This window comes from Ahaetulla prasina, chromosome 2 (genome assembly GCF_028640845.1).
Source record: "Ahaetulla prasina isolate Xishuangbanna chromosome 2, ASM2864084v1, whole genome shotgun sequence".
Classification (NCBI taxonomy): domain Eukaryota; kingdom Metazoa; phylum Chordata; class Lepidosauria; order Squamata; family Colubridae; genus Ahaetulla; species Ahaetulla prasina.
The window spans coordinates 177,931,766-177,953,635 of NC_080540.1; the positions used below are offsets into that span (position 1 = coordinate 177,931,766).

The 21,870-nt window shown below is 40.6% G+C and overlaps 1 protein-coding gene across 9 annotated transcripts in view; it reads left to right on the forward strand.

The window, feature by feature from the left end:
- The window catches only part of IQSEC2 (IQ motif and Sec7 domain ArfGEF 2), a 166,811-nt gene that overhangs the window by 54,272 nt on the left and 90,669 nt on the right, over positions 1 to 21,870 (forward strand). For 6 of the 9 annotated variants that reach the window (XR_009153910.1, XR_009153912.1, XR_009153911.1 and 3 more), the window contains exon 3: positions 13,204 to 13,299. The exons of 1 other annotated variant lie outside the window; for it this stretch is intronic. Coding sequence is in view for 5 of the 8 variants with exons in the window: in XM_058173488.1 (XP_058029471.1) it covers positions 13,204 to 13,299 (96 nt within the window). In the remaining 3 variants the exon portion in view is untranslated. Of the gene's footprint in view, positions 1 to 9,168; positions 9,376 to 13,203; positions 13,300 to 21,870 lie in introns of those variants that run through there. 2 more of the 9 variants (XM_058173491.1, XM_058173494.1) reach the window with 2 other exon arrangements.

Consider the following 21,870-nt stretch of genomic DNA (forward strand, 5'->3'; position numbering starts at 1 on the left):
ATGACCAGCTGTCTTCGAGGAATATAAATCCTTCCATTCCCCACTTCCTGTCAGAGCTGAAGAAGCTTTTTGGATGAGAAGCAAAATGTCTTCAAAAGAAAAAACAAGAGAGTCCAGTTGGCTTCTGAAAAAGCATCTTTGGGACAGCCATGACCTGGATGACTGAGAATCTCTACAGACACTGTTATAATGGGAAAGCAAAAGCTTTGAAAGATAAATATTTAGTGTTCAGCCTGTCCATAGATATTTAACTATTAACCAATAAATGTAGTCATTGCAACTTTAGGGGAAGACATGGTCTTTCTTCCCAGACGTGTGAAATCACGTAAGAACTTCAACTTCGGGGTTTCTTAATAGAGGCTACTTTTCTTTCCTGTTTAAACCATTCCATCTCTGTCTTCTTAAAGGAGTGTCTAGGCTCATTTTCAAAATAATAGAGGGAAAATCTAATGGCCTGTGGTGCTTAGTGAGCCCAGCCATATGGCTCTCCTGGTTTTAACACATCAACACCTGTAACTCTGTTGTAAAAACTCACTAGGGACTAGAGACCGTGCCAGTTAATTCTCTCCTGCAATGATTCTCATGGAATTTTTTGTTTGCTATCCTGAAGAAAATTCCTATGCTTTTAATAGTTGCATTGCAAGAAAATATGATTTCAATCATAAAAGTACTACAATAAAAGGAGATGAAGCAACTACTGAAGCTGTCTAAAATACCATTGCTAAAAGGAGCAACCGCATCAAAATAATATTAAAATATATAAAAATAAATAAAAAAATATTATTATAATATATGTAAGATATATTAGATACATAATAATAGATATAAGTAGCTCTGCTTGTAACCCTGCGTATACTCTGAGGCAGGGGCATCATTTAAAAAAACACACTACAAAATTAAATCCAGTATTTAACATTTCACACTTTTTAAAAAATTACATAGATTTGCACCACCCTATTTTGAAATGCAAATGCAAGATAGCATGTCTGTTTCCTTGGAACAAAGCTACTTTCTTTGTTCCTGCTTTAGAGTACCATTAAACACAGGGCTTCTCGATTTAACCTACTTCAAAGGATTGTTGTGAGGCTAAAATTAGGAAGGGAAGAGACAAATGTAATTATAGTGAGTCTTACAGTAATTACAGCAAATCTGTGTTAACATTGTTATGTTAATAATGCATCCCTGAAAGATTTGCATGAGCAAATAAAAATGCAGCATACCTGGGAAATGCAATGTAATAATCCTGGGGTTTGTGTCCTGTTTGTTCTATGGTGTCATTGATGTTATTGTGTATGTGTAAGAGAGAAGGAAGAAAAAATGATAGTGAAAGTTAAGGAATATGGGTTTCTGCAAACACAGATGAATATCGTGCTCTAAGGCAGAAATCGGGGATCATAATGTGTACATACTGTATATTACCAGTAAGCTCCAAGGTTATTCTGTCTTAGAATATTACATTAGACCAGTTGTGCCGTGCTTTTGGCTTAGAACAGTGATGGCATACCCAAAATTAGAAAATGCTTAACAGAAATCTATTGGTGTGTCACACACCTCCTGCCAAACAAAAGAGAATCAATTCTTTACATGTTCATTTATTTTAAAAAAAACGGTCCGATTGTATGTGATTTCCAGCTTCTGCTGTATGCCACTTACCTTGAGGCGATATTCTCCTTCTGTTGACAGTGGCTGCAATCTACCTGAGGTAGGTCCAGCTCACCCAAGGCCTTCGCTGTTGAAGTACTTAGGAGAATGCTCTTCTGTAGACTCTAGACTCCAAAAACTGTGTGAAAGCAACTGTATTCTCACACAATTTTCAGAGGCTCCAGAGGCTGTGAGAGAGCATCCCTTTTGTGTGACTTCTGGAGGGTCTGGAAGCTGCATGAGAGCACATCCCATTGTCGCATGGCCTCTACAGCCTATTTTGAAAATAGTTGCTGGGTGTTGGTGAATGCTGATATGTCACCCAAAACATTGTGGTGTGTTACCTTTGACATGCGTATCATGCGTTCACCATCACTGGCTTAGAAAATTACGGAAATCTTGTGTTAGGCACAAAGGATCAAGACCATACATTAAGTTGCAGTTCAAGGATTTATTCCTATACATAAGACTCTAATCAACTAAAGTTCAATACTAAATTGGTGCCAGATAAGGGTCAACGGAATTCAAGACGGGTTGGATTTGGATCTCCTTGGCAACATAATGATGACATGCTTAAGCTAATGACATGCTTAACTCCGCTCCCTGCTCTGCCTCCTCTTCTCCTATGCCTTGTTAGTTACGGTTTCTTTAAAAAAGGTAAAGGCCTGTAATGTAAATATAGGATCAGAATCAGGCAACTGAAATGTATTGATTTAAATGAACTTGAATTTGATCAGGTTTTGCTGAATATAAGACTTACTTCTGAGTAGAGATTCCTAAGATACTGCAGAAAGTTTAGTTTTCATATTGTTATTAGATTTTTATCCCACCTTTTTTAGTATCTATAATTCAAGACAATGAACATACCCAATAATCTTGCCTCCTATCTTCCCTGCAACAACAACAACCCTGTGAGGTAGGTTGAGAGAGAGAGATTTTAAGACATTATTATATCTGTGGCTTAGCATTGTGTGTAAACTCAGCCATTGTAGCTTATTCAATAAGCCATTATTAAGTTAACCTTGATTTAATGCAAAATCTATATCTCTACTAGTTCTGCTTGTGTTCACAAATAAACAACCACAGGGTAAACTTATCTATCTCGTCTTGTCACAGATACTTGCTGTAATTTAGCTGTTTTAATGCTGAAATGCCAAACTATGCCAAAATGTATCCTAAACAAAATATAAGTGTGATTGGTTCTTCTAGAGTGGAGAAAAGATGATTTGGAGAATGGGAGCAATTTAGGAGGCAAATAGGTTCTGCTGTATGCACAATATATTCTACTGTAAGTCAACTCAACACTATTCCTAGTTTAATTTTTATCTTGGCAATTTACTTATCAAGCAACATTAATTAGGAACTTCCTAATTTTTCAACTTTGTATATACTCTTCCCTCTGCAGTTATTTAACAAATATGGTCTGCTTGTAAAGAATGTCTTGTAACTAAGACAAACTGTAACTATGACAAATCATAGGAAGTACAGTATATCCCGAAGAAGATTCCAGAAGGAAAACGATATTACCGTATGCACTTGGTTGTAGCCGTTTGGTTATATCAAAACATTTTAAGAGCTAACAGACATACGGGTAGCATGATTTACTATAAACAAATGTGAACTTCTTTTAGATGCATATTTATTGTAATTACTTTGAGGATAATCAATTTGTGGAGAAGAGGGAAAAATGAATGCACACATTGTTATTATTATTCAGTTTGAATGCTGCACAGCTCCAGCCAACTTTGGGCAGCTAATTATATTCCTACAAAGCTGCAGAAATGCATCAAAGCTACACTAGTACTTTCTGCCTGAATATTGGATCTGATTTTATTTTTCTCCTTCCTTGTAAAGTGTTTTTTTGTCAGGGCAACCTGGTCTACCCAATTATGGGACTGAGCATACTACTTCCATTTTCACTTTTCAGCCCCAGTCCAGGAGCCTTCACAGGCAGTCGCTTTTGTGTCAAACTATTTTTGTATTGAATTTATGTTTTACTGACAAAGAAATAAAGGGAAAGTAGTACAGATCTATTTCAAGCTAGTTAGCTCTCATCAGCTAGCCATACTCCTTGTAGTTATTTTACAAAATTAGATTTATTTCTCATGCCATTTTCTAAGCAGTAATGTTGCTCTGTCACCAGAGGGCAGCAGTACCTGGGAAATATGAAAAGCAAATTTCTAGAAATGCCAACTTCTGACTCTTCATTGGTCACAAGTTAGAAGGATGGACTAATAGAATCATACAGGAGGGAGCGGCAACTGAGTGCTTTTTCTTGGCTGTGTTTATGCTGTAATTAAGGTGGAATGCATTAACTGCAGTTATTATCCAAATTCTGCGGTAGAATTCTTGTCCTTAACTTACATTTCTGATGTCATCCAAATATGAGGACAAGAAGAGGGTTAATGTAAGATCATTCTTTGTTTTTTATTCATTTGTTCAATTTATAAACCTGCCCGTCTCAAATTCATGGCTCTGGGCAGTTAACAACATAAAATGAAACCCATTAAAACATAAAACTATAAAAACAACATATACAGTTGAAATACAAATATACAAGAAATCAGCATAACTATTACACAAGCTTTGCTACCCATCCCTGAGCTAAGTGGGTATGAAAGACACATTTACTGAACTCCTGGAAGAAAGCAATGCAGGAAAAAAGACCCAGAAATCTGCAATAAATGACTTAGAGGATTCAATAATCTGAATACCGAGGATTATTCATACTAAAAATTGCATCTGACATAAAGCAAAAAATGTTCATATTTTGTTATACTGTTGTTACAACAAATTGATTTTTTCCAAGCCTTTTCTAGGCAGATCAACCTTTTTTCTTCTAGACAATTATACAAGATGCTGGAACTGCTGAAGATGGATTCTTATAACCAGTGTCTCCCCTTCATCCTATCCAAAGGGACTCTGGCCACAATTTAAAATCTAACATGAATTTTTAAAAAAATTAGAACTTTGATAAACCAAAGAGTGTCAGCAGATCCTCCTGCACACGGGAGGCTCCAAATGCTGACCAACATGACTACTACCAAGCAAACCAGGCTTGATCTCAGTTTGTTGGAATATCTGGAACCAAGCTGGTCTGGATACTTCATATGAATAGCTTTTGTGGCTGTTTTGTAGCAAGGAGGTTGCATTTGTCTTTGACTTCCCTTGGGGAAAAAGAATGCAATGACGAAACAGTCAAAGCAAACCTCTTCAACATTTTCTTTGGCTCAGTTTTTGTTAACTCCGATAACACATATCCAATATTCCACAAACGAACCAGCAATGACTCATATAGATTTCACAGAAGACAACGTTGGTAAAGCTCTTCACAACTTAAAACCATTGCTTTCTATTGGACCCGATGGACTATGTGCATATATCTTAAAAAAACTTTCCATTAATATAGCTGAACCCCTAAGTATTATCTTTGATAAAGCTTTCACTACCAGTTCTCTTCCCAAACTTTGGTCACTAGCCACAGTCATCCCCATCTTCAAAAAAGGAGACCCCAGCTTAGTCGAAAACTACAGACCGATCTCCCTTTGCTGCGTCACCTGCAAAGTCATGGAATCTATCATCAATCAATCCATTACCTCACACTTAGAAACTAACAACCTACTCTCCAACAAACAATTTGGTTTCAGGAAAAAGTTATCATGTAACTTACAACTTCTCCACTGCAAAAACATATGGACTTCAAATCTAGATCAAGGCAAATCAATAGATGCAATCTACATAGACTTCTGCAAAGCTTTTGACTCAGTAGTACACGATAAACTTCTCCTTAAACTAACATCCTATGGCATCTCAGGACCCCTCCACAAATGGATATCTGCTTTTCTGTCTAACAGACAACAAGTGGTCAAAATTGGCAATGCTTTATCAAATCCTGTTCCTGTCAAGAGTGGCGTTCCTCAAGGCAGCGCCCTTGGACCAACACTCTTTATTCTATACATTAATGATCTTTGTGACCATATCTCAAGTAATTGTGTTCTCTTTGCTGACGATGTCAAACTATTTAACACCACAGACAACACTTCTATCATTCAAAACGACCTTGACCATCTAACCGCTTGGTCTAAAATTGGCAGCTCCAAATTTCAACCAGCAAATGCTCAGTCTTACATATAGGAAAAAGAACCCAAAACTAAGTACATACTAGATGGACATTACCTTACAGACAACCCCATCCCGTTAAAGACCTTGGAGTTTTCATGTCAAATGATCTAAGTGCCAAAGCCCACTGCAACTACATAGCAAAAAGCTCTAAGAGTTGTAAACCTAATTTTGTAGCTTCTTTTCCAAAACACCACACTACTAACCAGAGCATATAAAACATTTGCTAGACCAATTCTAGAATACAGCTCACCTGTTTGGAACCCTCACCACATCTCTGACATCAATACAATTGAACGTGTCCAGAAATATTTTACAAGAAGAGTTCTCCATTCCTCTGAAAACAACAAAATACCTTATCCCACCAGACTTGAAATCCTAGGCTTAGAAAACTTGGAACTCCGTCGCCTTCGACAAGACCTAAGTTTAACTCACAGAATCATCTATTGTAATGTCCTTCCTGTCAAAGACTACTTCAGCTTTAATTGCAATAATACAAGGGCAACCAATAGATTTAAACTTAATGTAAACCGCTTTAATCTAGATTGCAGAAAATATGACTTCTGCAACAGAATCATCAGTGCTTGGAATACTTTACCTGACTCTGTGGTCTCTTCCCATAATCCTAAAAGCTTTAACCAAAAACTTTCTACTATTGACCTCACCCCATTCCTAAGAGGACCATAAGGGGCGTGCATAAGCGCACAAACGTGCCTACCGTTCCTGTCCTATTGTTTTTCTTTTCTTCTTCCTATATATGTTTATATACTATATAATTTTTTTGTATGATGTTGTGACAAAAAAAAAAAAAAGCTTTATTTTGTACTGTAGCTAGGAAACCAGGATTATCAGATGTAATCAAGGGAGGTTAGCTTAGTTCTTTTTTATTATTGCTCGAGACAGGAAGAATGTGGAAAAAAACAGTAAGAGCTTCAGTTTTACTCTGTCTGAATGAAAGATGTGCCCATTCAGTGCCACAGAACAGCAATGGAGATGAATACCTTCAAGTGTGAGTAATGTCACTGCCCTAAAAAGAACTTGAACCCCAAACATCTTGTGTTCAAAAGATGGACCATGCCTTTCAAGTTTGCTCTTAATATTTGGCTGAAGGTTCTCATTGTTTACATTAAGGGTAGAAAAGAAATTCAGGGGAATGGGCGTTCAAGGCATTTCAGTGTTGGGGTATTCTGTACAATGAAAGCTGCCCTCTGGAAAATACCCCTCAAAAGAAGGACTTTTTCTAAGGGATACAAACCTGAACTGACTCAAGCAAATTTAATTCGCAGATTTGTTTTATGACACCTATGCCATAAAAGACCTTGATGGCACTGTCTTCTTAAAATTCTAGCACTGTATTCTTGTTTTATCTGTTGTTTGGGATAGATTTTACAATAGTTTTCCTCCACCTGATGTTTCCAGATAGTATTGGACTACCAGAAGCACCCTGAAATTTCAGACGTGTGGGGGAATGGTAGAAATTGTAGCCCTGATCCATGTACTGGACATCCAACTGGAAAAGGATAGAAATCAAAGGCTCTCATCCATCCATCCAAATCCTAATGAGCAAGTTGGATTGAATGATAACAATCAGTGTTCAACAAATTCAGAGGGTTCCCCCCCTTTATTTCACAAATATGCTAGAGATTGTGGAGAAAGAAACATTCTGTGAGCATTGTTATAACCTCTGGGAAAATGCAACCAGCAGTAATAACTAGATTCTGATCTATGATAGTTGATCAGTTCATGTTGGGATTCAAAAATATGAAATTCCAAGAGCATCTTCGTTTCCTTTTTCCCTCCGTCCTCAAATAGCCTCCAGTTGAAAAAAAAACCCTCAGTGTCTTCATTTTATGCTTGGATTCATGGTGTGTGTGATCTGTTACAGACTGTCAAAGGAATTTGAAAAATGATTCTCAAAGTATTTCCTTTTTCTTGCAAACCAAAAAAGCGCCTTTGCAAGTAGATACTGTATGAGAAAATTGCAGTATTTGCAAGTATGTGTTATTATCCATGAAACTAAAATTTGAGCTAATACACATAGGAAACTACCTTATAGCCAGCCTGCTTTCTCTGGAGCTCAATAACAACTGTACCAGGCTTTCTCAATCTTCAGACAATCCTGTTATTTGTAGGCTTCCACAGATGGCATTGGATTGGGGATGGCTGTGCTGCATTGACTAGCAGGCAGAATCTGTCCTACAGTTGGTATATCTGGGCTGCGAAAATCTGGAAAAGCAATCGGTGGCAGCAGAGAGTTAGAAATTTCTTTGCTAAGAAGTAGTCTTTTTTTGTTGTTGTTGTAAGTAAAGACCCACTAAATTGTAGAATACATTGACCAGAAGAACTTGAATTTTTAGGAATTCTTGAACAATTGTAAGTCTCCTTAAAGAGAGGGAGAAGAATTACCAACTTTTTAACCTCTCTTGGATCTGGTACCTTTAAGAACTGCTAGGTTTGACACTCATTTTATTAACTGCCACTCCATTTTAGAACCTGGAGATTGTGAGTTCTCGTCTCGCCTTAGCCAGTCTTTGAGCCAATCACTCTTTTTTAGCCCAATTTACCTCACAGGGTTGTTGTTGTGGGGATAACAGGAGGAGGAAAAAGTATTAGGTATGTTGGTCACCTTGAGTTATTTATTGAAATAATAAAAAGGTGGGAAATAAATAAACATACAGGAAAATTACCTGCTAATTTCTGCTGACCACTTTTTAAAAAATCAGTTGATGATTCTAGGTTTTAGAGTGGGGAATATCTAGATTCAACTGCATTTGTAGATCTTACACTGTCTCAGAAATGGCAGAATTTTCATTTTTGGATAAATTAATTAGAAATTGTAATGGTAAGCATATATACATGTCATTTAAGTGTCTTTCTTTTCATATGCTAAATATCTGTAAGAAGAATCGCTGTAGGCTGGGGAAAGTACTGAAATTCTGGATTATTTAATTTATGAAGGATGCATTATATTTCATTAAACTTCACTCTAATTTGTGGGGACAAATGATGGAATTAGTTTCTGTGCCCATATTTCTCTTTCTGTGTGATTTTATTTTCTTTCTTTTCCTCTTTTTTATTTAATTGATACTTATTTTCCACTGGCTTTTGCATGTTATCAGTTTTTCTGTGCCTTCTATTCACATTGCTGTGCACACATATGTTGAAAAACCACATTCTCAAATCATTTAATGTTATTTTAAAGTTATTTAAAGAGAAGTAGCAAGATGTTAGTCTTCCTTCTCAAGCAAGGAAGAATCCTTCCTCTCATCAGGTTCATCATAGCTTGTCTCAAAACGCTTAGGAACAAAAAAGCCAGCATTTAACATGTTAATTCAGAGGTACTCCCTGCCTGGTCCTTTTGTCCCAGCCCTCTACTTCTGTCTAGAGTGATCAGCTGATGGGGTGGGAGAGAAGAGAAGAGAGTTACACCCTGCCTGTTTCTGTGCCTTGCATCTTCCAAAGAGGGATGACCTGAGCCACTTTTCTAGGCTCCTTGGATCCCCCTTGCTCTGAAGAAGTGGGTGGGTCAAGGGTGAAAAGGAAGACGTTTGCAGGAAGAAGATACGTACAAAGAAGTGCAGAAGGAGACCACAGAAAAGTTATGGAGTCTGACCTGTGAGTGAATCCTTACTGTTTCCCCTGGCAGGGATGGACATAGTGGGATAGAAGCAACTTGAAGGCAGCTGCTGATCGATTGATCGATCAGGGACAATGTTATAGAGTACAGCCTTGCCAATCAGGAAGAGCCACTATCAAAAGGTGGGGAGGAGCCACTGGCAAAGCAGTGGCCAATTGCTGATGGGTGTTTGCTAGCGCCTGCTGAAGGCTGGTTTCCTGTCCTATGTTAGAGGGGGACTTTGGTCAGATCCAGCTGGGGAGGTGTATTTTCCCTTAAATGAGTGGATGTACTTAGCCAACATGGAGTAGTTAATGCTGAACTAGTCAGAAACTTGCTCTCTTGTTTTATAATCTTTTGAGGAATGCGTAAAAGAATTACAGAGATTCAAAGCCAGAGGTGCAAGTTGTTAGCTGTCATCTAGGCTTGGTGGGAGGAAAGGTGAAACATTGCTGCAGGAAGTCGCCGATCAGTTTCTTCTTTGCTGTGCCTGTAAGGAATATTTCCTTTGTGAGGAAAAGCTGGGCGGGAGGGTGGGGTGAGGAGGAAACGGAGGAATGGAGATTGGAAGAAATGTCAGATTTTCTGAATAACCCAAGCTTGTTAGAGCAAAATATGTCAAATGGATAAGGGGAAAGGACTGGCACTCTACAGAATATTCCTAAATATTGGGAATGAAGGCTTTTTCAAGAATCCTATTATTTATCTTTTTAAGAGCCGTATTTTCATGCTGAGCTGTCCCAGTATTCATTTCCCCATTCTTGCCCTCTCATGCTGCACTTTATGAATTGCATCAGCAAATAATTTTTCTGAGTAAATTCAGTGATGTGTGCACATTGTTGTAATAAGGAAGACAAACATGTTTACAGCTCTGTACTCTGCAGTGTGCCTGCAGTAGAAAGGAAGAGGGGTCTGAGGTCAGAAGGAAAAAGAAATGGGGAGAGAGCCATTCGAGAATATTTTGAGTAACAATGGAGTAACAAAAAGTGAGTTGAACTGAGGGAAGAGAAAGGAAAAAGAGAGAATCAGCTGGAAGCTAGGATGCTCCTATATTTTGGTCACATGCAAGGGGCTATGATATAAAAATCCATGTTTTGGAGACCTTGCTTCAACTAGTAGCATCTGCTCCGCTGCATTTGGGAATAAGAATTAGGGACTACGATAATAATCAAGCACTGATCATAGCAGCACAGGAACAGGGGCTAAGTGCCAGATCCATAGAAACACATCTCTACCACAGTATATAGGGCCCAAAGTGCAGACTATGCAGAGAGGCCTCTGAGACAGTTCAGTACATGAGGACAGGGTGTAAGATGCAGGCAGGAACGGCATCCTCTGAACGACACAACCACATGGCTGGCTTTGAACACAGGAACATCTGCATAGTGTATGGGCTAGATCTTCCCAAGCCAGATATGAAATTCCATAGAAAGTCATGGAGAATAGGCTAAGATCCTGTGGGACTTCCAAATCCAGACAGACTTGCAGATACTACCCAATCAACCAGACATTATGGTAAGGTGGTGATAGATGCAGCACTGCCACGTGTCAATAACATCAGGCAGAAGGAGTATGAAAAGTTGGAGGAGTACCAGGGCCTGAAGGAAGAACTAGAGAGGAAGCAAAGGCCAAAATAATTCCAGTCATAGGACTGAGACTCTTCAGCTGGGAGAATGACCTCCAATAGATCCCAGGAGCAACGTCAGAGCTTTCTTTCCAGAAGAGTGCAGTGCTAGGAACAGCTAAGAATGCGCAGAATGCTTAAACTCCCAGGCCTTTGGTAGAGGATCCAGGACTGATGAGAGGATCAAAGACAAGTGCTACTCACAGGGGTGAAAAGGGGATTTTTACACACACACACACCTGGTTAATAAGAAGAAATAATGGGACTTGCAGCCTGATGGCAATTGGGGCAGCATAGATATCCCAGCCTTGAACCCATCTGGAAAAGTAGTACTTTTCACCTGTATGTCCTTTAATTTAAAGCGAGGGGTTTGGTGCATGCATCTCACCTGCTAACTTTGCCTCCTGTTATGAAATGTACCCAGAACTGTTAAGGTTTACTTGGTTGTGGCGTTCTGCACATGGCCATGGCACTTTTTTTTTCTTTTTGCAATGACCCAATACTCATGATAGGGGAAGGCGGGGGCCTATATGCTCAGTGGTGCTGAGGGTGGGGTCCTGTGTTCCAAATGAGATTTCCCCACAGCAATGAAAACAAGTCAGTCCTTATATGGAAGGAAATAAAGCCGCGCTGCCATTTGCAGCCCTTTTCATTCTGTGTTCCATAATTGAATGAGAGCCATAGCAAATGAGTGCCATTCCCATCTGGAATTTACCTCCTCCCCATCTCACCCACTTTAAGATTGATTTGTTTGCTTGTTTATTTGGCAGCAGGGACTGCAAGCGGAGTGAGACTGAAAAACCAGTACTTGATCTTAATAAATAGGTGGATATACACACTCTCTTAAGTTTTATGGTTAAAAATAGGTTCTGGACCTAAGCCCCCGATGAAATCCCTGTGCTAAGTACAGCAGAAGAAGCTTTCTGTGTCTTTGGCAGCTGGAATGCAAAGCCTTTGATGGGGCTTACCTTAATCTTTTTTTTGCCCCTCTGCTCCCCCTCCCAAAACTGGCTTCCTTATTTGTGGGTGGGTCGAGGATTTGCAAATGTATGGTCCTAAAGTCATTTTTTTCTCCATTCCCCATGCTGGTTATCTCATTGTACGTGGCTGAGAAAGCCCTGGGATTTTTGTGGTGTAGTCTTCCTCACGCTCTGTCTCTTTCTGGGGCCTGGGTGGGGCTAAACTGCAATCCTCCCCAGTGTATTTTTCTTGACTTGCAGGGCTGTGGTATTGTTTGGGGTTAGTCCAAAAGTTGCTGGTTTCCCTCTCCTTTGGCTTTCTTTTCAGTAGGCCCTTTCTTTTAACCTTGTATAGGCCATGAGAGTAAACCCTGAGTCTTTAGCTACATATGCTTTCCTTTTCCCCTTCCACTGAATGCCCCAGTTCCCATCTTGAACCTTCAAAATAAGAAGCAACCTGTACCTTTCTGGGAAGGAGGGAGGGTATTATGGGTCAAAGAGTCATTGGCTGAGCTGGAAGGGCAGAATCAAAGGGACGGGCCAGAAAGGTCCCTCTGTGGCAGACTATGCTGGTTTTTTCCTAACTACTTGCTCAATTTGTGTAGGAAGCTGACAGAAGACCAAGGGTGTTTCCCCCCCACCTATATTCTGGTGTATTTTTTAAAAAACAACATCCAACCGTTGGTACCTCTTACCTGATTTCTTGACTCTTCCTGTGGAATGAGTAGCTCAGTTCTTGAAAGTGGTCCATATTTTAGGTTGTCTCTCAGCCTGTGGCTCACTCTTCAATGCTTCCTTGCTCACTCGGATTAGGCTGCCCTAATGATTCTGTGCCCTAGTAACTAGGCTGCCCTAGTAACTCCTTTTGGTTTCTGTGGCTTTTTGGGCCTCACATCCTTGTCCCTGGGAACTGCTGCTGTCTGTTTTCTCTCTTTTTCTCTTCCTTTCTTCGTCTCTTCCTTCCTTCCCTGGCCCAGTGTGTGGCTGAGTCTCTTTGTTTGGCTTGGGGGCGTTGCTATGTTTTTTTCTGTTTGTTCAGTGCTGTCCTTCTTTTTCTTGACTTTGTGTTTTTTCTTCTCTTTTCCTTCTCCCTCTTTCTTCCCCTCCATTTTGGCACGCACCTTTCATCTATCTTCATATATATCAACTCCTCCCTTTATTTCCCCTCCTTCCATCCAACCCTCTTATCTTTCTCTCTTTTCCTGTCTCTCTCTCTGTTGCTCCGTCTCTGCTGCCTTCTGTAGGTCGTCCACGTGTCCCACTCTGCACCAGTACTGCTGCTCTGCTCAGTCGCTTCTCCACTCGCAACTAGCTTCCCCTGCCAGGCACACAGGCTGCAGGTAAGCCACTGAGAATCCCCAACCACCCACCCACGTCCTCACTCAAAGCCATTGTCATATCTTGACATGCCACCCGATCCACAAATCCAGCATCCCTTAGATCAGGGGTCTCCAACCTTGGTCCCTTTAAGACTTGTGGACTTCAACTCCCACAGTTCCTCAGCCAGCTTTGCTGGTTGAGGGACTCTGGGAGTTGAAGTCCACAAGTCTTAATGGGACCAAGGTTGGAGACCCCTGCCTTAGAAGGTTTTTGAGGCAGTGCTGGGGTGGAGCAGAAAATGCCTTCTTCCAGAGGGGATGTGTCAATCTACCATTTCCATCATTCACAGCCTGCAGCCCAAGGAGGGAAGGAGGCTTACAGCGCTAAAAAAAGCTTGGTCTTTCTGAGATCTTCCTCACTCCTGGCAAGCAATTCTGATCTCCAAGTCAGGATTCCAGAATTCCATGGCCACCAGGATTCTGGAGTTCCATGACAGCTTTGGGTAGGGACCTCAGCCAATCCACATTTAGATGGGTCCTGGATGGGATATTTTCAGAACGTTGCCTTCTTTCCTATTTTTTCACTATTGCTGCCTATTTTTATTTTTTTTTGCTCCTGTTTTCTTGGCCCAATCCATGAACCTTCCAAAGGGGAAGGGCAAAATAAGGAGAAGCTGCTGCTTATTCTTTCAAGGCAGGCAGTAACAATAGCTGGAGCTATAGAGGCAGGGCTCTGCTATGGGCATTCCCTTGGCAGATGCCAATTCCTGATGCCAGCTTGATGAACAGAGGAGGCTTTTTGCCAGCATAAGGGAATTCTGGATTTCATTTTCTCCATGATCACAACATGTTTATACCTAACCCCAATCACAGCTCACTCTTCCCCGATTACTGCTGCCCCATATGTTGATTTCAATTACATTACATACACCAACAGCCTACTTCATTCTCCCCACTCTCTCCCCTTCTGCCTAGGTTAGGCAAGAAAAACCATTGTAGTGTAAGTTTGTGAGACCTTGCGATTTTCTGTTCAGGTAGTTCAGGCAGAAATTGTGGATATGAACATAGGAGGCTTGTAAGAATATACATCGTTTCTCAGATAGGAACTGTGGCAGCATGATTAAGGGACCATTACACGACAAGAATATCTGTGTATCAAGAAGTGCATTTTGACACTGAATTTCAGAATGGAGGCCTTGCTAATTTTGATTATTTTTTGTCTTTTTCTTGGCATGCAAGTGTGCTTATATGTGTGCATTTATGTGTATATTTAAAACTTATTCTTACTTTTATATGCAGTGCTAGTCTTTAGAGATATGGACCATTACTTCTTAAGTTTGTTTGTACAACTGGCATAGCTTTTCTTACGACACTAGCGTGTTTACTATGAAATGAGCTTTGGATCAGATCCCATTTCATCAAATTCTTGGAATATTTTCTAACTTTTTAAAATATTTATTAAATATTTAGAATATTATACCTAGAATGTTCTTGGACTCTAACTTACTAAACGGTTTAAAAAGCTAGACGCCAACCTGCAAAGGCTCATGCCATAATAAATAAAGAAAAGTGAGTCTTTCTAGTTTCTAGAATCTAGTAATTCTTACAAGAAATCTTTCTTGTAAGATTTTGGTACTTCTGAATCACATTTTCATGACTATTCGTTTTTTTCTGATTGCTGATATTTTTTTTATTTCCAACATGTTTTCTATTAGTTATATGGCTACTAAAAATAAGGAGCCTAACCAGAAATAACACATGTACTAGGAAATGAGTATCTCAAATGGCCCAAGAATGTAGCATGCATGAATGATTGTGATAGAATGCATTCTCATGATGTGTGGCCCATCAGAGTTCAGAGGTCATGCAGGTTCTAGTTATAAAGAAGAACCCATCAGAGGCACAAAAGAGAGTCCTTTTAGCTGTCTGAGAAGACAAAAATGAAGTTGCTGAACACATGGCAGATTGCAAGATGTAGCTGATAGGCTATGTTTAGGTTAGTAGATCTTGTCTTACACATGTCTATGCCGCAGACTGTCCTACTGACTGCTTCTCTATTTACACATGGATCAATTGATTGAGGCTTCCATACAAGTTGTCCTTGTTTAGCAACTCCAGCTGGGACTGAAAACTTGGTTGTTAAATGAAGTAGTCACCAAGTCAAAGTGCTCCTTTGCTTGCTTGCTTATTTATTTACTTATGGTCTTACAAACCTTTACAAACTTGCTTTCCTTTACAAACTTGCAAAGGTCATAAATGGAAGGATTAGTTGTAAAGTTAGTTTTTCATCACCATTGTTACTACTAATAGTCACTGAAAGAGGATTACCTGTACTACTCAGTTCCCATAGGCTCTGAGTAGCCTACAAACCACCAAAACCTAAGTTGAAATATATTTATGCAATTTAACCATTGTGAACAATGTTGTCCTATAGTGAAACATAACCAGGGAAGGAATAGTACATGGGACAGATGATCAGCAACAAGTTGCATAATTTCAGCAGAAGCTTTTCTAACTACTCTTACAGAATTGCTATTTTTTCCCCCTGTAAATGCCCTGCTCATAGCTCATGTGCCATATATATGACAGTGTGGCTTGGAAAAGTCCATCCTTTTGCTACTTCCTCCCCCACTCCAAAAAAGTCTATTTGTATGAGTGTATCTGTACCCTTATGTGAAAAGAGAGAGAAAAGTACTGGAATTTCTTTGAGCAAGAGGCAATTGTACTGTTCTTTCTGTTTCTATAAACAATGCTTGACCATTTAAAAAAAAGCACTTAGCTTAACTGCATTTTCAAATGTGGAGCTCATTTTCTATATAGGTGTACATGCCTTCCTTTCTTTTGGGTCACAAGGCAGTTCTAGAGAGGAGCAGATTGCCCTTTCACAAGTGCAGTTTCCCAGAGGGGAACAAGCGGCCAGCCTACCCGATCCAAAGCAATACAGAAGCATCCACTTATGCTGTCATTTAGTGACTATCTGAATTTTATCAATTCAAGAAAGACCTACCAAAACAAAAAGTGCAAAGAAATGAAGAAACGAACAAGTTGAGTTCCTAAAGATTCCAGTTAAGAGGGCTTCAGAGAGCAGCCCTGAAAAGGCCCCTTTTAATCTAAAGCCCTGGAGGAGAGTCACCGAAAATCGCTGGGGATGATGCTTATAGGGAGGCCATTAAAGGCAGCAGAAAGGAAACAAATTATTGAGCATCTATAGGAAAGCTATCAGGACAAGTGCTTTGGGCTTCCCTCTGAAAATGATAAATGAGGATGACAATAGTGTCATGTGTCAAAAAGACAGCCCAAATGATTCTCTAATCCTAATTAAACAAGGGTTTAAGGACCCTCATTCTTATGAATAAGTATTTCTGTGAAGCATCCTTAATGTTTTTAATAGTCTTTCCACCTTAAGTTGGGGAAGTGTTTTTAACACTTTTTCTGTAAAACCAAAACCGTATATCTATCCTTTATCAATTAGTAACCAGGCATTCTCTTCCTAAGAACCAAAGAGTGGTGAGTAGCAAATGTCTTTATGCAGGCTGTGTAATGTCCGTGTAATTTATGTATGGCATCCTGAATGACTGTATAGAATCTATGTAAAATTTGAGGGAGACAGACCGATTTTCTGAAGTGAGTGAAAAGGAAGGATTATTTGAAGGAGTAGCTCTTCAAGACAAAAATCTCTACTTTTTATACTTGCCCCTAGAGAGGATATCCACTTGCTAGTGCAGGGGTATCAAACTCAAGTCCCACGGGCTAGATCTGGGCCACGGAGTACTTAGATCTGGCCAGTGGTGGGATTCAATTTTTTTTACTACCAGTTCTGTGGGTGTGACTTCGTAAGTGTGGCATGGCTTGGTGGGTGTGGCTTGGTGGCCATGGAAGGGGAAGGATACTGCAAAATCTCCATTTCCACCCCACTCCAGGGGAAGGATACTGTAAAATCTCCATTTCCACCCCACTCCAGGGGAAGGATACTGTAAAATCTCCATTTCCACCCCACTCCAGGGGAAGGATACTGTAAAATCTCCATTTCCACCCCACTCCAGGGGAAGGATACTGTAAAATCTCCATTCCCATCCCACTCCAGGGGAAGAATACTGTAAAATCTCCATTTCCACCCCACTCCAGGGGAAGGATGCTGCAAAAATCCCCATTTCTAGACCCCCATTTCTAGACCGGGATGCCTTATGCACGGTCACTCATGCCCTCGTCACTTCTCGCCTGGACTACTGTAACGCTCTCTACATGGGGCTCCCCTTGAGGTGCACCCGGAGACTTCAGTTAGTTCAGTATGCAGCCGCGCGGGTGATAGAGGGAGCCACTCGTGGCTCCCATATAACACCGATCCTGCGCAGGCTGCACTGGTTGCCTGTGGTTTTCCGAGTGCACTTCAAGGTGTTGGTTACCACCTTTAAAGCGCTCCATGGCATAGGACCGGGATATCTTCGGGACCGCCTTCTGTTACCACATGCCTCCCACCGGCCGGTACGCTCCCATAGAGAGGGCCTCCTCAGGGTGCCGTCAGCCAAACAGTGTAGGCTGGCGACCCCCAGGGGGAGAGCCTTCTCTGTGGGGGCACCTACCCTCTGGAATGAGCTTCCCCCAGGACTTCGACAACTTCCTGACCTCCGGACCTTTCGCCGCGAGCTTAAAACATATCTATTCTTCCGAGCAGGACTGGCTTAATAGGGTTTTTAAACATGGATTTTATTGGGGTTTATTTTATATTTTGTATTGTATTTTAAATTTAGGCTTTTGGAATAAGTTTTTTAAATAGTGTTTTTATTGAAATGTATTGTATTATTTTATCTTCCTGTTCACCGCCCTGAGTCCTTTGGGAGAAGGGCGGTATAAAAATTAAATTATTATTATTATTATTATTATTATTATTATTATTATTATTATTATTATTATTATTATTATTATTATTTCCTTCCGATCAGCTGGGACTTGGGAGGCAGAGAATAGATGGGGGCGGGGCCAGTCAGAATTTTTATTACAGGTTCTCCAAACAACTCAGAATTTCCGCTACCAGTTCTCCAGAACTGGTCAGAACCTGCTGAAACCCACCTCTGATTAAAACATATGAAGAACGGTTGCTGGAATTAGGGATGTCTAGTCTAGTGAAAAGAAGGACTTTTCATTTGAGGGGGGGACACATGATAGGAGTGTTCCGATATCTGAGGGCAGTGGTGGGATTCAAGTAATTTAACAACCGGTTCTCTGCCCTAATGATTTATTCCAACAACCAGTTTGCCAAATTGCTCAGAAAGTTAACAACTGGTTCTCCCGAAGTGGTGCGAACTGGCTGAATCCCACCACTGGATCTGACCCACAGGGCCACTTTGGAAACAGTGAAGGACCGCAGTGTCTCTGCCAGTGAAAATGGAGGTCAGGAAGGCTGTGCGCAGCCCTCCCGAGCTCCGTTTTCTCTGGTAGAGGGTTGCAGGAGGCTATTGCAGCCTCCCAAGCTCCATTTTTGCTGGCAGAGTGCTCAGGCCACCACAGGTGCCCCCAACACGTAACATCAAGCTGGCCATGTTCACCCTGGCCACGCTCAGTCGGTCCCCAAGGTCAAACAAAACCCTGATGCAGCCCTCAATGAAATCAGGTTTGACACTCCTGTGCCAGTGGGTGGCAATATGAATTCTGTAGGCCAGTGTTTCTCAGCTTGGCAACTTCAAGACAGGTGGACATCAGCTCCCAGAATTCCCCAGCCAGCATCCTGACTTAAAATTGGCAAGGTTGAGAAACAATGAAGTTAGGCATTGACAGCTCTCCAAGAATTACAGTAAAGGACCAGGACAAGACAACTGCACAGTCTCCCTGAGTGATTGGCTGTACACAGTTATGTAGCTAAATTGTCTATTTTATGCCATGTTTCATCCATGGCTATTTCTAGTCTTCTTTCTTTTGGACCCAGACCTGTGTAGCACAGTCACAATATGGGAATGCATTTGGATTAATTTATCCAATTACACAAGTACCAAGCAAGATCTGTTGGCATCTGCAAACATTTGTATTGTTTTGGCCAAAAATAGAAGAAGAGAAATGGAAGTGGCCATTATGTTATGAGAGAACTGAGGGCCATATGATTCTGTTAATGTTCTTGAAATTGACTGAACAAGGTTATGTAAAAGGGGCTGAACCTGATCTTTCCAATTCCCACCGAGTGGTATATTCCTTTACATCCCCAAAAAGTAAATAATGTCAGTGTATTTTTAGTTTCCTTTGCGCAATGGAGAGAATCAGGATCACATACAAAACAGAGTAAAACTAATATAAATGTGATAAAACCCAGATAATATAGATAACTGAAGGCAAATTTAAAGATAAGATCCTAAGGACTTCTGTCTAAAAATGCAATAACCTCAAGTGAAAGTGGATAAACACACAGACTACAAGAACTGCAGCGAAACTGCTGCTATTTTATGCAGGCAAAAAAGAAAAAGGTTCACAGAAATTCAGAAATAACCCTACTGAGTGTCTGTGCTCTTGTGAACAGAAGGGGGATGGGAGACCTCAGTGCTAACTGAAGTAATGATCTGGCACATAAATAAGGTGTTATGTTTCCATGTGTGCTAGTAGTTAAAAGATGAATGCAAAGAAGAAAGAAAAGAAGACCAAGAAAGCAAACTCAGATGTATTGGGCAAAGTAACAGTGTGTTATATTGTACAATAAAATACCCAAGTGGTAACTTGGATCATAGTGCTAAACAATGAAATGGGTTTTTCCCCAGTCCTGTTTTCCTTTTTTGCTTCACTAGCAGCTGTGTTTTGAACTCTTGCTCATTTTTGCAGGATGAAGATAAGGGGTGGGGGGGAGAGACTGTATATACCTCTTTTGTTACACAAGGGACTGGGTAGATTTATAGGCAAAGGCTTGGCAGTTTAACACCTTGTTAGTTTAAAATTGCCACATATTCTAGGATGCCTGCTGCTATGCTTTTGTAACAACTGCACATGTTCAGACATTACCAGTTTGTTTGTTTTTAAATGCTTATTTCTGTGCTTGGAAAGCTTCCTCTGTTGACCTCTTTAAGAGGCAAGCCTGAGGTGTTCCTGGAGGAACAGAACCAGAGCAAGGCCGCTTTTCCTTGCCATTTTACCTCATAATCCTTACTTTGATCTTACAGAACTATTCCAGTGTCTTCCACTGTTAGATCTTTACAGATCCTCCTACTCTAGTCTGAGTAGCCTCTTTGTAGTCAAGCAAAACAGCACTTCCAGTTCTTTCGCAGCAAAAGTGAGAAAAAGTGGTGATGAATCTGGGAAGAAGTAGCAGAGCATGTAATCCTGTTTGTTTCTGTAGCTATAGGGGAGGTTTGCTAAACTCAAGATCTAAAAGAGGTTCTGTGGACTATGGTTTGACGGCGACCCCAAAAGTGTTTGTGTGTAGAAGACATTGAAAAGTCAAAAATGTGCACTATCCCCCTGTTCCTTCCTGCAGCTTCATTACATTTCCATCTCCATTTCAACCATCACTCCGCTGCCCCTTCCCATAATCATGGTGGGTGTGTCCTCCGGGTGTTAATCCATCTCTGTCTGTTTGTCTGTCCCTTCCCCACTTTCTAGGGATGATGACGAGGCTGAGGACGTCCACCAGTTTTGTTGCCCTGCCTCTGAATGCAGCAGCCCCTCCTCTAGGTAACCTGGAGGGGGCACAGCCATCCCCTTCCATGCCTTGCACTTCTAACTTGGGCCCTGAAACTTCACCACACCAGCTTCATCCCCCATGGCTCCCTGGGAATGGGCTCAGAGACTGTTCCAAAGACACCCCTTGCCTCCTCCTGCATAGATCAAGCAAGAGTGAACATCAGTCAGTTGTCTTCATCCAGCTTTTGCTCCTATGCATTGGTCTCATCTCGTGCCTTAGGCAGCTCCTGTCTCTTGCCTCATTCCACAATTTTGGCTCTTGAGATGCCAGTGTCCCCCACCCCCTTTTTTCCCCCTTTTGCTTTGCTCCTGTCTTTTCTGTGCAGAAAGTTAAGAGAAAGCTTTTTAAAATTACTTTCTCATAGTGGTATGAAAAGAAATGTCCCTTGTTTCTTTCTTGGATAATCGTAGGATGGCCAATAGAAGCAACAAAGATTATTTATTTGAAGACTATTTTCACATATTTCCTGCCCCATTTTTGTTTTAACATTTAATTTAGAGCCATTAGACACAATTTTCCATTCTCCTCCTTTGGGCTATGCATTTACAGATTGTTTATTTTGTATTTTTATATCCTTAAATTGGCTGACTGTTTACTGGCCCAACTTTATCCTTCATAGCTGTCCTGATGCCCAGATACACAATTGAATCAGGCGATGTTTTGCTTCTCCTATCGCTTTGTTTTCATGTCATGAAAAAAGCTTCTGATGTAAGCTTTCATACACTGCGCTAACACAGAAAGTAATTTGTTTGGATTTGGATTTATCATGTTGGGTGAACACAAACACTCTGGTGGAAAAAGCACATTTTATTGCATAGCAAGTTGTGCTAACACAGCCAGTTTGTCTGCTCTGGAATTTTAAGAATGAAAAGCTATGATGAAATTGTATTTTAAAAAAATGTTGCTTAAGCCACAGATCATGGTTTAAAAAGCCAAGG